This window comes from Caloenas nicobarica, chromosome 7 (assembly GCF_036013445.1).
Source record: "Caloenas nicobarica isolate bCalNic1 chromosome 7, bCalNic1.hap1, whole genome shotgun sequence".
Lineage (NCBI taxonomy): Eukaryota > Metazoa > Chordata > Aves > Columbiformes > Columbidae > Caloenas > Caloenas nicobarica.
Window position 1 is genome coordinate 34,800,634 of NC_088251.1, and position 16,617 is coordinate 34,817,250.

General features: G+C 38.3%; 1 protein-coding gene across 2 annotated transcripts; it reads right to left on the bottom strand.

The window, feature by feature from the left end:
• Positions 1–262: 262 nt before the first annotated feature.
• Positions 263–15,764, bottom strand: SLC25A16 (solute carrier family 25 member 16). Of its 2 annotated transcripts, none has more exons than XM_065639358.1 (9): positions 15,665–15,764; positions 14,692–14,784; positions 12,339–12,472; positions 10,851–10,914; positions 5,577–5,698; positions 4,975–5,041; positions 4,048–4,210; positions 3,145–3,213; positions 263–1,821 (listed from the first exon to the last, which is right to left on the bottom strand). In XM_065639358.1, the coding sequence occupies exons 1-9, from the start codon at positions 15,756–15,758 to the stop codon at positions 1,665–1,667; spliced, it is 963 nt and encodes a 320-aa protein (XP_065495430.1). In that variant the 5' UTR covers positions 15,759–15,764; the 3' UTR covers positions 263–1,664. The 2 variants fall into 2 exon arrangements, with proteins under 2 accessions (XP_065495430.1, XP_065495431.1); XM_065639359.1 differs by lacking the exon at positions 15,665–15,764 and adding an exon at positions 13,556–13,588 and having other exon boundaries at positions 14,692–14,762.
• Between the last annotated feature and the right edge of the window lie 853 nt (positions 15,765–16,617).

The following is a 16,617-nucleotide window of genomic DNA, read 5'->3' on the forward strand; positions in this document are numbered from 1 at the left end:
AATTTAGCTCTCCTACAACAACTCTTAAAGATAAAGATTCACTGTGGTATTGGTTAGTTTTCCCTTTAAATTAAACTAAAAACAAACAAACAAGTTATTTGTTGTCTCTTAATTAAGAATGACCGTGTTATGCAGATTTACCGACAAGGGCAAACATACAGGTAACTCCAGAAACATGCATTCTTTCTGACTGCAACACATACAAATCACACAAAGACATTAGTTCAAAATTTTTAATAAAATAAATTCAAATACATGTCATTCTCTGTCCATAGCTACACTGTTAAGTAGCAAAGAAATACATACTTTTAAGAAACTGGGGGGGGGGGAAAATCAAGCCACAAAAGTCGGTATTTGAATATATAACTCAAAATCCAGTTTGTCAAATTTGTCAAAGTCAAGCAAATCGATCTTACCATCCACCACTTAACCATTACCAATTCTTAAAAAACACTGCTGAAATATTTACAATAAATAAATAACTTACATCACTTAAAGTAAATGCTTTACAGTTTCCTGAATCAAGTGAGTAAAATCAAGAGTACCAATGCAAATCATGTATAAACAAGTCTGGAAGATAATCCCCTCCACAAAAGGAATTGTAGAGGAGAAAAACATGTAAGATATTGCATACCATACTTTAGAAACAGTACAAATACACATCTACAGACTCTAATACAATCTTCATTTGCTCTTCTTGCACAAGAAATTGAATATGGTCCATATGCCTGAATAAGTAAATGCAGCAGCATGCAGTCTTGTTTGTCACCATGTATTACAGTAGGGACAAACCTGTTTACACGAGCTAGTACTGGAAAGTACATAAAATACTCAGCCTTCAATAAACTAGAGCGAGAACATTCAGGTCCACAGAAGAGGTACAGAAATGCCATCTAAGATTGGGCCCACACCAACTGCCTCACAGAGGTCTCTTCTAGCACTTGTTACTGTAAAAGTCCCCCCAGTTCTATTTGTGTAGATACAGCATGTTTTAGAATAGAATGCATGCCAAGAAATTGCTTTCCAAATTGCAAGATTTCTAATAATGTTCAATATGTCTTGCCATTTTTAATTGAAATGGTCGAACAGACTTTCATATGTACCCATCTGAAGATATATGCATTGTTCTTGCATACAGAAAACTTGTACAAAACCAGAAAAAAAAATGCTTAAGTTGGGGTCTGCTGAGTTCAGCTTCTACAGAGCTGGCAAATATTTGAATATAAAGATCTTTGCGTTTTGTTCAAATCAGATTATTCAATTTAATTTTTAAAGAAGAACAGATGTCTAACTACTAGCTTAAAAAGCAATATAACCATATGTGTAGCTCTTGGAATGGTGATAAAGCTCAATAACTAACAGCTTGAAACCCGTATAAAACATGGGTGTAATTTTAAATCTGTGTAATTCTTAACATTAACCTAATGAAGCCTATAAGATCGAGTGCAAAAAACTGTTTATAGCTAACTAATGTTTATTTTGATCTGTCTCCCGGTATGACGCCAGGAAATAAACTGCATTTTGGCAAATAAAAATGTCAGACAACAGCAGCTCCACAGTAACAGATAACTTTTTTTCTTTAAACTTCAAGTAATTTAATCACCAATGTAATTTGAGAACTGATAGTGTAGTTTTACAGGAAAGTTTTCTAAAAAAAAAAAAAATTAGTTGAGGTGCAAGAATTGTTTCATAAGTTCATATGTGGTAAAAGCCACAGCCTGGGAAGGAATACAACGAATATAATTTAGAGATAGACCACGGTATAATCCTCTTCGTATTCCGTGTTGTCGATACACATATTTCAGTGTCTGCACCATTGTACTGGAAAAATAAGAACTCAAATCATTATTGGATACGTATATTCAATGGTCAAAATAACTTTTTTTACATGCAAGGCACTTGTTTTACACGGTTCTTAAGAAATCTATGGAGAAAAACTCACAGAACTCCATGTAGCAAAGCATTATAGTCTTTTGAGGACTCAGAAGACAGTCTGAGCTTCTGCAAGAAATTTGAGCACAAGGGCTGGGAACTGGGAAGATAACAGTGCAATCCCATCTAAAGAAGTTTCAATCTGAAAATGCCTGCCCTAAGAGACGTATTTAAGACATTTTACACCAGAACGACTATGCGTATTCTGGTGCATGTCTGGCAGGAAGGAGCTGAGAAGCATCAATTCTTCTTACAAATATAACACAGAATAACAAACATAATTTGCCCAATGTAGCACACACTTCTTGCATTAAAAATCAGTATGTAGGCTTGTATATCATTCTCTTTCTTTGAGCACTCGGATCCTACTACCCACCCTTCTAAAGGTCTGCATATGAAATGCTCCGAATTCTACATCTTGCATGTATGTAGCTTTCTCCACCGTGACCAAGACCTAGTATTTTCTCTCAAATGAGAAATGCTAGAATTCATGTTAAGTATGTAATATCTGACCTTATTAAAAGCAGAATTTGCAGTGTATATGCAAGGAGAAGGATCTTCCTCACATACTTATATTGAAACTGAACAAATGGACGTTAAATGCAAAGCAATGTGAAAAATCTGTGAGGTGCTCAATATTTCCAAGCTATTAAATACATTGCCCTTTCAGAATGTCTTCCGTATGGAAGTTTTTCAAGATGAGAGCTGATTTAATAATTTTAAGGATATTATGGTACTTCCACTTCTACTGGAGGAACCCCAACTATATGTGGGGTGTGGGGTATTACTGTAAATGCAAGAAAGATCAAATAAAACAGTATTATGCAAAATCATCTTATGGAACAGATTCTGCACCGTTAAAAAAACATTTGAAACATTTCCTTTCAGCAGAAGCACGCAGTCTCTCTCTCAGGAATCTTGCAGATACTAAAGAATTACATAACGAGTTTAAAAAATATAGCAAAAAAAAGTTACTAATATAAACACAGTATTACTAAAAAAGTGCCATTGTTATTTCAGGGGGTTTTTTTTAATCCCAGAGTGATAATGGCAGCTTTTGTCTCTGTGAAAACTTATTCATTGAAAGAATGAAGAGATCAACAACAGTAGTTTGGGTGTTTTTTGTTGTTCTGGTTTGAGTTAGAACTAAGAATTTAACTTTGCTCAGACATGTAAGAATTCAGTTACTATGGATGAAAAGAAAATACTTACAGGCACTTTTCGGAGTCTGGAAGAACCGCTCCTAACTGCATTCGCCTTCGAGTTACATCAAGGGGATATCTACAGAGGAGATATTTGAAGAGCAGTTCAACCTGATGTGTGATGACTATATGAATATTGTTTAAAAAAAGAATACAAAGTAGTCCATGTGCATCCTCCAAGCTCCCTTTTCAGCAAGTTCTCAACACAGCTGAAGTTCTCCAAAAAGGGAGACTTCCCCTGTACAACTAAAACCAGCAAATCAGATCTCTTAATATATTCCACTTTGCACAAGTAAGGAGGACATACAAAGATCAGATGAGAGTATAAAACAGGCTGTAAAATGCTGGAGGGAGAAAACACCTGAATCAAAAATAAAATTAACAGTTTAAGGATTAATAGAAAATGACAATTGTAATGAAGTGATTTAGTGAAAAATTGATACCATATAGGTCCATTGAATTATTTTATAGACAAAATAAAATACGACAAGGACAGCATGAGAATGGAGAAAGCAGGCAAAGTAATAAAAATAATGCCAAATTATCTAAGACTTGCCTTTTTCATCATTACTATTAATTCTGTGGCTTTGCAGGTCACATTGTTTTGAAAATAAATTGGAATAATAAAATTCTGCAAATTACGTTCATGGTCAAAATTTCCCAGTTTACCAATCAAGATTCCAACTGATTTTTGGAGATGTCTGAATGTCAACGCATGTATCCTTAAAGACCCTGAAGATTAAATGGATATTTAGTAAACGAAGCGATAGGAAATAACTGAATTCCAGTGTCCGATTGATCTGATTTAAAAACCTTACTAATAACTAGACTTACATAAAAATCATATTCTCAGATAAAAGTTTTCTTTAGAATGAACAGCTATATAGAAAACAAAAACAATACCCAAACTTACGATATCGTCTGAGCTATTGCTCCAGCTATGCCACCACACAGCAGATTTACATGTGTTTTCAAAACTAAGACATCGGGGTTATCTAATGAAGGCCGTCCAAGCAAGTTAGGCGCTTGAGCAAGTCCAATGCTCTTTAAGGTACCAAAGGTAAAAAATGAAAAACCTAAAAGGAAATTTAATTTCATGTATTTTCATAAAAAAAGCAAACTATTTGTCCATGCATCATCATCATAAACGAAAAGCTGCAATTACAAAATTAAACTATTACCCATTCTTTTAGAAGCTTTTCTTAAGAAGAAATAGACAAATAATATTTTTAACTTTTACAGTAACTTCTGTCCAAATGAATTAGTGTTTATAATTAACATTAAAAGAATGCTTTCAATAAGCTAGACTGTGGGTTTTAAATTACTGCCTTCCTGTTAAGAGTAAATCCTAAGATCTTTTTAACCAAAGAACATCTCTCATCTTCTCAATATGAGTATAGTTTAGCCGGGCAGTTCTGATGTTCCTCCATCCCATGTTACCCACTGCTTTAGCTCGTGTTATTTACACAGAAGTCACCAGGAGATGGAGCCAATCCAGAGGCACTAAGTGTCCATCTCCAAAGCGCTCTGCTTTCTCAGGGATCTACCTGTTGGAGAGAAATATCCCACGTGCTTCCTTGTGGGAAAACTGGGAAGCAGAAGAGACTCCAAGTTTCAGAAAAGCTAGGCTTTGCCTGTTGAAGATGCTTTGACATACATGGATCAACTCTAGATTAAGACTGGAGAATTGCAAATCCTTCTACTGGCCTCCCCTCTCTGTTCAGTAAAAAACAAACTCCTTGATTTTAACAGAAGCTAATTAACAAGGTGTGCAAATATATTATGTAAATTTAGTAGCACATGACTGCTGAAGGACTGCCGTGTTCTGTTTTCAACTTACCTGCATATGGCGCCATTCCTACAACAGTTGGCATCAGCCCTCTGTAGAACCCACTAAAACCGCCTTCCTTTGAAAGAAAAATACAAGTACATTTGTGGCAAGAAATACAACAAATGTCTTAAGCTGTCCACCTGTTCACACAGATCCACGTGACAGCAATCTGACTAGCAGCATCTAGCACCAAGGAGCTTAACATCAAGTTCCATTTCTTGTGCCTGAAGAAGTAAGGGCAGAACTGCCTGGCTCCACAGGAGGTAAAGCAGCGAAAATGAAGGCAAAAAAATCTACATCCAACATCATAATCTAGGAGACATTTCTGCATTATACATACCCCTCCTCCCCACATTTTTTTTGTATCATTACTATTTGTTGAAAAGCAACTTCTCTCTGCTGTTTTTGACCTCCCTCTTACATAAGTCTTAGCTACATCTTAGCAGCCAAAGTAGAAGGAAGCATCCAGATAATTTTCTACATTAAAAAATTCAACGTGCACACAAGGAAGTCATGTTATCTTCCACCAAGCCACTATTTTCAATGCAGCGCAACATTCTTTAAAGAGCATATTTTGCTTTGACAGGACTGAAGATTAAAAGAAAAAATACCTTTGTGTAAATCATCTTGAATGCATGGATAATTCCCATGTACTTGTGTTCCCCTTTTACTTGGAATGCCAGACGAACTCTAACCATATCAAGAGGGTAAGTACAAATCACTGCTGTAATACCTTTATTAAAAACAAAAACAAAACAAGCAAACAAAACTCACCTGCACCTTATCTGATTCTAGGATTATTTTGAAAACAAGAATTTCCTTCTGTGTCAGTGAATAGCATACATAAATTATTTTGTTAAAGTAACACTTAAAGTCACTTATAATCAGCAAATAAAGACATTAACTTCAGCAACACACAAAGGATTTATGTTTATACTTGGTGTTCACTGAAGCTGCACAACCTAGGCCTCGAGTTTTCGAAGATTTATGGGCCTAACCATATTCACATGAGCAATCTTATTTAAATCTATGGCTCATAAGCATCAGGCGTTACTGGATTGCAATCACGAAACCTAATCCTACCATATCTTAAGAAAAAAAAAATTCAAACTACCAAATGTAATGCTTAATTTCAAAAAGGTTGTGTCAGGTATATGTACCTATATCCGGTAATCACATCAAATTCTATCTGCTGCATCTGAAAACACTAAATATACTCTAATGACATTTAAAATAAAGTCAGGATCGTACTGATGAAGAGTACTTAACTGTGTTGCATTACTGCATTTTAATATTTCATGTTACACCAACACTGTTTTACAACTCTGAACAAAAAAGCCATTTCTAGACTTAAGATGCCAAAAAAAAAATTCAAGTTTTCAGATTCATCCAGTTATGAACTGCTTCAAAACTGATTAGATGCTGACCAACTTGTAACTTTGGAAAGAGGACTCCAGTACAGAGGATAACTCCTCTAACAGTTACCTGAATAACAAATTATTTCCCACTGCTAGTCTTTGAGGCAAAGAACTCAATTGCTGACAAACAATTTGGAGGGAATAATTAAAACTGTCTACTAAAAACAGAGGTCACTTTCTGGTGGTATACCACCTTCACTAAAAACTGGAAAAAGGAGAAAAAGAAAGCAAAAAGCTTTATAACTGATATTGTTTTCTGGCAGCTGCTCTGATTTAGCTAAACATCACCCTTACAAATTTGTCCTAAAGAAGTTAAGCACACTTTCTATGCTGGCAGGCAATTGCCACCACTTCCCCTGAAGTTTTAATAGTCTCAATGATGTCTCTTTTCATAGGTGTATCATTTCCCCTCCTTTCCACAGGTCAAGAGAAAACCACAACAGGGAAGGGAAGGAAAAAAAAAAAAAAAAAAATCACAGAAACACCACAACAACAAAACCCAAACACAACTCCAGCAAACAAACTCTTCATAACTTTTATGTCTAGAGAAGAAAAAAAAAAAGGCAACTTCAGTAAGCTGAATGATCTGACAGAAGATACCAGGATTAAATGGGGTGGAAAAAAAAGAACACTGTAAGTCAGCTAACCAAAAGGCTGACACTGGAAACTCTCAATTGAGAGTAAAGTTTGTGGCCTTCTGGAGTATCCTACCAGTAATTTACTTTACAAGACAGAAACATCTCTTTCAGAGATTTTGGATGACTCCTCTGAACAAAAAGCAGACATCCACCGTTGATTCCTGATGTTGTCTCACCCGTAGGGTTCAAAAGTTGGAAGCTGCAAGACACCAAAGCAACTTTAGGACTGTTTCCACTGACCTACATTATTAAATGCAATCGCTCACACTACAGCTTTTTCCTAATTGATTGCCTGAGATGTCCAGAAATATTGTAAAATGGGTGAACTCCAGCAGTTTAAAAAAAAAAAAACAACTAAAAAAATATAGGAAAAAAAAGCTTTTACAGAGCTTAAGAGTTCACAGGAAAGTCATCCCACTTCAGAAAACAGACAACTTTATCCCCTTTCTCTTTCCAGTCTTGCACTGATATGTATCCAGGAATATTCTCTGAACAAAGGCTAGCAAACAGACCGACCAAGAGCTTGGTGAACGCACTGATGTAAACAGTCCAAAAATAGTACTATTGAAAAAATATCAGATGGAACTGAAAGAAACCATATGTAGGAGGGATTTAAAAAGTCAGGGAGAGACCATTCTTCACTCGCCATATTGTCCTCAAGCACCTCTGACCACTCTTGGGGACAAGACACTGGGTTACACAGACCTTTACTGAGACTTGGTGTCAATGAAGCACAACGGGAATTAGACTGTCCTTGATTTGCCTCCCAGGCTTTGGGAGTTAACAATGAGATTAGCCGTAAGGGATTTATCTCTGTCTCTCAATTTCCCAACTATTCCTCCATTCTTAGTAATTTTCTTTCCTTGAAAATAAAAAAAAATCCGGACCAAGAAAAAAAAGTGAAATACATTTACAAAGATCAAGTACTGCAAACATTATCTGACACCCAGGTTTTTTCTTATTTCTGTACCATGGTCTTCGTACCTTATCAACAACTATGTTGCAGAGGTACACAGTTCAAAAAGTGATAAGCACAAATCACAGTCTTGAACTGCAGAAGACATGCTCCTTAACTAGTATAAAGATTAATTTATCAAGGAGGCATATTCTGAACAAAACAAAGCTTCAGGAACTATGCAGAGAAATAGCTGATGACAAAGAATACTTATCAGACAGCTTAAAGAACTGCCTAATTTACAAGTCCTAATATTTCTAGACCTCTAATATATAATTGTTTCTTTCTGAATTGTACATGAAGAAATAAACAGCGCAGATTCTTTTAATATGTTGACTCAAATAGGTAACTGTTAATTACATACTATTTAAAATTGAGACAGTCAGTATCCTCCTTGATCAGTACTATTTTCCAATTGCTTTTACTGAAAGTAAAAAGGTAAAAACAGAACCATACTTTCTGTATTAGTTTAATGGAACTTGTGTTAATTCTAGATAACATCTAGTCTTTTTTGGCTTTAAATAACCAAGTGCAGGGGAGGAAAAACACAATTCAGATTTTTCAATTTAAAAATGAAAAAAAAAAAAGATTTGCAAAATCATCCTGTGATACAGGACTTATTTGATCATTTTGTTTCCTAAACCACACTAACCTCTATGATTTCTCTATCTTCTCCCCAGCTCTGTCTTTCCTTAAAAGAAGTTATATACCATTTATCTGTTAATGAGGTGTTAGAGCTGAAATTTGAATCACACAAGACTCAGGAAATTCAGAGTTAAAGTTTCCACAGTCACTTTAACTTGGCCTCCTTAAATACATGCATTTCAATAGGTTTTACTTTTCTCTCACTCCACTACCCCCATCCTCATTGCCCTGTTTTTCCCTGTGGATACAGCTTTTGATCCTGTTTATCAGTTACAGAAGATACTCAAATATTTCCCACCACTTTGAAGCCGATTCAGGTCTGTTGACTGCTAGTAATGTTGGAAACTGGCATAAGCAAGATTTAAGTATCAGTAGCATGCACAGAAGTGAAAGCAGATAGCTGTGCGGCTAGATGGTGTAGAGTGGACAAAAAGGAGAGGGAAACAAGGGTTATCCATTTTCAACGGGGTTCCAAGCAACTCTGAAGACCCCTCTTCACCAACACCAGGGTACATGCAGTAGACCACATCCTTTAGTCATTTAAACTTGGAATAAACAGAATAATATCCCTATCGGGGCCAGCAAGAGACTATGCCACAAGAGTTAAAGCAATAAATACTACCAATCGCTTTTCAAAGCCTTTTCTTATTGTTTGCAAATCTAGAAAACTTCTGTATGAAATTTCAAACTCTGCACTCTTCTTAGTACCTCCTTCCTCCTCTGTATCTTCTTGGCATCCTCAATATAAACCCTCCCCTCTTACTTTATCTAATGAACATCCCAAAAAGCAGTTAATGCCACCTAGTAAACAAATAGTAAGGCACTCACACGCGATACTATCACTATACCTGACAGCTACATTCATTTCACTGCACACTTAAGTCTACTCAGTTTTGGCATTCTCAATAACAGCCTATAGAGTATATTGTACTGAAATGCACCATACAAAGCATTTCATTTAATCATGTTTCCAGATAGTACTGTATATCAATTTTATTTCTGTTACTCTAACCACACAAAACAGATTTAACCAGTAAGGTGCTTAAAATTATGCCAGATGCTATTAATTGCTCTGCGCAAAGAATTCCAGCATGTCCAACCCGGACAGAGTTAAGCTGATTATTCAATGTTTTCATGGTGCCTCAGAAGTCAGGCTCCAGCTCTCTGACCAGGCTCCTGAAAAACCTAATAACAAGCTTTGAGTGGGGGCAAGCGTTCTTTAGTACAGCTAAAGCCGGGGGGAAGAAAATAAAAAAAAAATCTATGTATTTTTTCCACTTCTTTCAGATAGAAAGCCAGCCAAATTCTGGAACGTATCTTGCCAAATGGGTTTTGCTAGTTTTTAGGATCTTTGAATTGCTTCATTTCATTCTCTTCGCTTTTCCTCTGATGGCACGCAAAGCCAAAATACTTTCATGAGGTCCTCCTAGTTTAACTGAAGGTAATATTAACAAACACCAGTGTTTTTATTCCAAAAGAAGCAAAATATTAATTAATACTCATGTCATAACTATTTATGGACTGTCACTAGACAGTGTTATGCCTGGTTTACAAAGTAAAAGCACATGAAGAACCACCTCAATTAAAAACCAGCTCAGTATTACTTACCTTCACCTGTTTTTTCTTAGCTACTTTTGGCTGAATGACTAGCAAGAGGAAAACAGAAATGTATAATCATACTATACACTGGCAGTTTACAAATGAGGTTTTCTACTGCTATTGCACTAACTGATAAATGACTTTTTTAACATTCACACGTATGATCTAAAGAGTGTCAGGACAATCCTGCACTGGATGTTGAAAAGTATAGACATTTCTGGCAAATAAAAAAAAAACCCACCTATTTAAGGAGCTGCAATTTCTCTGTTTCTGTGGGCTTAACCTCAACTTAGTAGCCATGACAGACAGGCTGATGAGCCAGGTCTAAAACCTGAATCTTTGTACTTCATATCTTGATGACACTGGATTTTTCATTTTTTAAAATCCATAATAAACACTATAAAAACTGTGCTTTACAACATAGCACAGAATTCAACGCTTGAACAAATATATTTTAAAGAATACTCTCAGACAGTTTTCAATTAGGCAACTATCCATTAACTTTTCACTAGTATTTTTGCTTATTACAAATTTGCAACAGTCTGACCTGAAAACACATCAAATCATCTTCTAAACAAATACTAACTTTTCAGCAAAAGGGATGCCTGAAATTCAAGAGCAAAACTATACCTGCCATGGATCCAGCCATTAATCGATGCACATGCCCTGAAATTCCAAGTTGCTTCTTTATTACCTACAAAATACAGAACATTTACAATAGTCATATCAGAAAATACAGGGAAATGCATCACACAGTTTATTAGCACATTAATGCAAACTCTCTAGCTGTTTCCAAGAAATTTACAACACTACAAATTCAAATCAGAGCACTTCATTACTGTTAAAAGAATTTTCTGAAAATTGCTGCTGGTACCAATTTCTTATTAAAAACATCAAAGGAGTAAAATTCTAACAACAAGACAGAACAATTACTTGAAAGTATTTGTACTATTTACTTCAGAAACTAGGTTAATTGTTTATTTAGTTATCTTTAATGTGTGTCACATCAGGCAAACTGAATACTATCCTTGTTGCACGACAGAGAGCAAAGGACACCGAGCAAAGTTGAAAAGTGACACATTTGAGAGAAGTAGGTTTTTTTCCCATACACAGCATGTGAAACATACTCCTATAAAAATATTTTTGTGGCTTTCTTTAATTGCATTTAAAAAAAATGAGAGAGAAATTGGACAAGCATTTGGGAGCAAAAACTTCGTAAACTACATTACGTCCAGGATGGATGTTAGAAATTAGTTTCCAGGTTTTTATTAAATAACTGAGACTATGACTACATGACAAAAAAGAACATGAAACTCATTACAGTTACTTCTTTGTATCAGCCTTCTGAAATTTGCTCTTTAGGGAAGGGAATCACAATTTCAATCTCACTGTCTTCCATAAAGATCCTGTGATTTACTTCATTGGGTACTAAATCTGACCTTTCAAACAGAATTCCTCATTGCAAACAGTAAAAAGGTATTTTTCACCACATATACACAACACTTAAAACCATGTTCACACTAACACCTGACCTCCAAAAGATGTTGCAGGGATTTATTATGTATTTATTATGAAAGAGTAAATGCACAATAGCAGAAAGGAATCCACAAATCTTGCAGGACCCTGAAACGAGCATTTTGTTTTCCAGGTCATTTTTATCTAGAACCCGACAGTCCTTTGTCAGGTCAAGTATAACAGTCATATCCAGACAAACTTTCAAATTTAGTTTATTCCATCCGTCAAGAACTAAGAATCCCAACACAATAAAGAGGTTCCATTTCACATTTGCTCTTACGTTATCCACAAAGGGCTACCTAATAGCAATACAAATAGCAGCAGACTTTAGATTACCTGTTTCTTTCGTTTTAAAAAAAAAAAGGTATTATTCTCAAAAATACAAAGATACAAAAATCAGTTGGATTGTTTTTCCTTAAGCAGCACTGCAAAAAGTTTCACTGTCGCCCTGACATTCTTAATGGGTATATATAAAGTAAGCAACCTTAGAAAAGGCATGCAGCTGATTATTATGATGCAAAAGTTTAAGTGTTAGTTTAGATCACTTAAAGAATGTGTATTCATTGTAGGCAGAAAAAAAAATAATAAAAGAAACTCAACTACCTTTTTATATCGGTCAAATGCCATAAACTGAATTGCGCCATATGGAAAGATTCTAATCATCATTGCCCCGTTTCCTTTATACAGCCCAAGGTAACCTTCCTTTTTGGGGACAGCACACAATGTAGAAAACACTCCTGCCAGCAATACAAAAAGAGGTATTTAACAATTACAGTGGGAGACAAAAAAAAAAAAACACACGCAAATATTACTGACAATAAGAAAATATGCATAGAACTAAGGCCGGATCATGTTGCTCATGTAACCACGGAGAGTGGAAAATCCACTTTCAATGCCCAAACGTTAGCAGGAGGAGGATGTTTAAGGTTAAGTTTTATCAGCTTTCTCACCTCCCAGACTCAGCAAACCTCCTTCTGAATTCACACATTCGGGCCCCACGACTTGCCTGACCCACAAGCAGCCCCACTGCAGGGGATCACATCCACCCACCATGGCTGATACCAGCAACAGAGGGAAGGAAACTGGTTGACTTGCAATTCAGTCAATTCAAAATAAATAAATACTTAAAAACCTAAAGCCATGGGAAAACAAATCTGACATCATTACGTGCTAATTTACAGATTAAATGACATCACTGAGGAAATGAAGTAAACAGTAGTTTGAGATGCTCATTACTTACAACTTAAACATCTCACACTTCTTGTTCCAGAGCTGTTGCAACAAGAAGCAATCCTATTCCCTTTTAATAGGTGGGAGATAATGCAAGATCACACAAAGTTTGGGCAAAACCTACAGTTTTATTATAAACATATTAGTTATGCACAATTGCTGTCAAATTAACTTTTAAATTATTTTTTGCAAAGGAATAAACTGTAACCATTAAACTGGTTTTATTCACATGCAACTACTTAATAATGTAAGAGCTGAACATGCAAAAGGCTTACACATTTGTCTTACTTTCAAGCAGGAAAAAAAAGTAGTTGACCAACTTTCATTTGAAGTTTAAATGAAACAAGTATTAATTAGTTTCTGGCATTCTAAGAATATTAAATCTATTTTTAAGATGTCATGCTTATTAGATGCCTCTGAAAACACTTATGCCATTAGAATTTTTCTCTACCCTGCAATGATGAGTTACTGTTCTTATTTCTTAAAACACATGCTCCGAGATCCATGTGGCACAAACTCCACAGAGCAAGGGCAGTAAAAACATCTAGCAAGGACTTTGATGAACTAATCCATCGTGTCTCTGCACTTACAGGTATCCCGTCCACGTAAGTTTCTTTTTCTGCCTACATGTAACAAGGACATGCATTCAAGTCAGATACATTTCTAATAATCAGAATCATATCTGATACCCTATATCGGGAAGAATGTAAGATTTCACTTGCCAATTACGGCGCAGGACAAAGCAAACAGAAAATAAGGATTTAAAATAGCAGTCGAACCAATTATTTCAGCCTTCAATTCTTAACTGCAGATTTGGGTACATACTTATGTGACTATGTTACCAAAATGCCACATTACTTGTGTTTCCCTTTTGGGTGCAGTTAAGTGAAGATATAGCCCTTGAGCTTTGCTTCGAGATTTATTTTTCCAGCCTTTAAAAAAAAGTTATCTTTAGTCTCTAAGCAAAAAACTCCAAAGTTTCATTACATGTAAACTTAACCAAATCAATTTTTTTTTTTGTGACAACTGCAGCACACTTAAATTTTTGAACATAAGTTATGATATATTTCAAGAACATGTGACATAAATGCCTCAAATACTACACACAAGAGGGCACTGTTACAGCCTCACGGCGAAACACACAGACAACCCTGAGTTTCCTCTCTCACCACGATGTAACAGATCTGCTGAATACAGATCACCTGCACCTTACACCAAGCTCAAATCCACCCCGTCTTCAATTAACATGGACCACACTGCTGCACCCAAGTCCTGCAGGATTCAGCTGTCACTGTGTTGGGATCACTAGCCCCTGGAAGGGCCACCAAGTTCTGAAAGGCACCAATTCCCACAGTCTCGGGAACGGCGATCACTGGGTAGACGGCAGTGGGTACCAATGGTGACAGTTTTTATGGAAACGATCCCAGCTTTGAACCCGTCATCACCAACCTCCTGCTGGCTTCATCAAGAGGAAGATCAACTCGAGCTCTTAGACATCTTATTGAGGATTATTCTGACACCTCAATCTCCAACACATTGACCCAGACAGCTTTGTTTTTCTTTATAAACACTAACAAAACATGGCACAGAGACTAACCAGACAGACAGAACCTTCTGTCTGATTAGCACCTTCTTTTATCAGCCACATCGCTGAATAAATCAACATACCCCAACCACACACATTGCATTTTAAAGCAAAAAATTATACAGGCAGCAGCCATCTTACCTAGATGTTTGTAATGGTGGTTATGAGCCTGCAGCAAAATCTTTACTCGATCCAGTGGTGCAGTGGTTGTTTTGGCACAACATCCTGCAACACCTTTCCAAAAGGGGAAGAAGAAAAGTGACAGGATGCAAAAGTTCCTTATGTCAGCAGATAACACATGGGATTTTTCTAATGCATCTTTAAATGGAACAGGGAAGGCGAAACTCAGGAACTGGAAGAAGCCCCAATGACGAGTAAACATCCTCAATTAGAAGTACGTTACAAAACGCTTAACGCCTTAAAGAAACGTATAAGCTACTTTTCCTGATTACACAAACCCACACCGCTGTCTCAGCTGCTGAAGTCGCAGCAGAAGCTTTCAGAGAAAGTTCCTCAAGAGTTTTGCACCTCGCTTCCTCCGTCCCTTCTGCGGAGAAGACCCCAAAGGAGCCGGCTACGTGTCTGCCGTGTACCCTGTGCTACTTCAGGGCGAGATCCAACAGAGCGAAAACCAAACATCTTCCTACCCCTGGCACAGCGGGCAGCTGGGACAACACCCTCTGGGAAGAACCAACAGGACTGTTCTCCAAGAGGTTCATAACGTGGGGTTGTGTTTGCTCGGCTGCCCCCCCCTCCACACCACCTTAATCTTCGCGGCAGTGCGAGGACACGGATACCCCGGAACCCTGACGAGGCTCTGGGCTCTGTGAACATGTAGCCGGCGACTACTCGGGGCTCTTGGCCGGTTCTGCCACACGTGGGGCTCACCCGTGTCCCAAGTCACCGGCACTGGCACATCGGGGGAATAAAGGGGAAGAAAAGGAAAAGAGCCCCCGCTTCCCCGGGTGACCACACCCCCGAACAGCCGCTTTGCCGAGGATACAGACATGAAAGGGACCTCTGCCTGCCCGCCGCGCCCTCCCCGGGCCCCGGACCCCCGCTCTCCCCCGGCAGGGCCCGCAGAGACCGGGCACGGCCCGCCCGGGGCACCCACCTCCGGCGATGAAGGAGCGCAGCCAGTAGAAGTCGCGGCGCGCCGCGCCCGGGGGCAGCGCGGTGCCGGGCCCCGCCGCCGCCGGGGAAGCCATGGGGCAGGGCTGGGCTCCCTCAGGCGGCGAGCGGGCAGCGCACGGTGCCCCCGCCGCGGCGCAGGGGCGGAGCTCGGGGCGGCCCCGGCGCGCCGTCACTGCGGGCCCGGCCGCGCCGAGCCGTGCCCGGGCCCGCCGGGCCGCGCCGCGGCGCCTGCCGATCGCGTCACCCGCCCCTCCGCCGGAGGAGCCCCGGGACACCCGCCGCGGCCCGTGCGGGGCGGCCGAGGCGGGTCAGCTCGTCCGTACCGCGGGGGTGGCCCGGCTGCGGCTCTGAGGCGGTCGGCGGCGCCCTGTTCCAACAAATACATATTTTTACACCTGTATGTGCATCTAATCAAAACCTAAATAGCTTCAATTAGGCTATACAGTAAAGTACATCGATTTTTTTGTTTCCTAAGCATTTATATAGCTACTTAATCCATCCTAGAACATCAGTATTTCTTTTTGTCTAAATTATAGTTTCATATCTAGCAAAAAACATCCAGTATTGTTTCATACCTAGCAAAATCATTCCTCATTTTTACTCACGGTCAACTTTCAAAATGCATCAGAAAGAGAACTAGATATTACCAAAAAAAAAAAAAACAACCCACCACAAAAAAAATGGCTTTTTTGGAATCAGGAAGGTCAAACCCAGTATCATCTCTGCAGCTGTCAACATTTCTCGCAGTTTTTTTAGGTTTTCTGCTACGTCTCTGTTGAACACAGTGTAATAGGGCTTTCCAGGAGGTATTTAAACTTTCGTCCTCAACTCTGAAAAAACACCAAGAAAACACACTCTGAATGCCGGTGCCTGGTGTAAGGTGGGTGAGCACACGGGATGCCAGACACTGGTGAGAAAGTTCAGGCTGTCAGA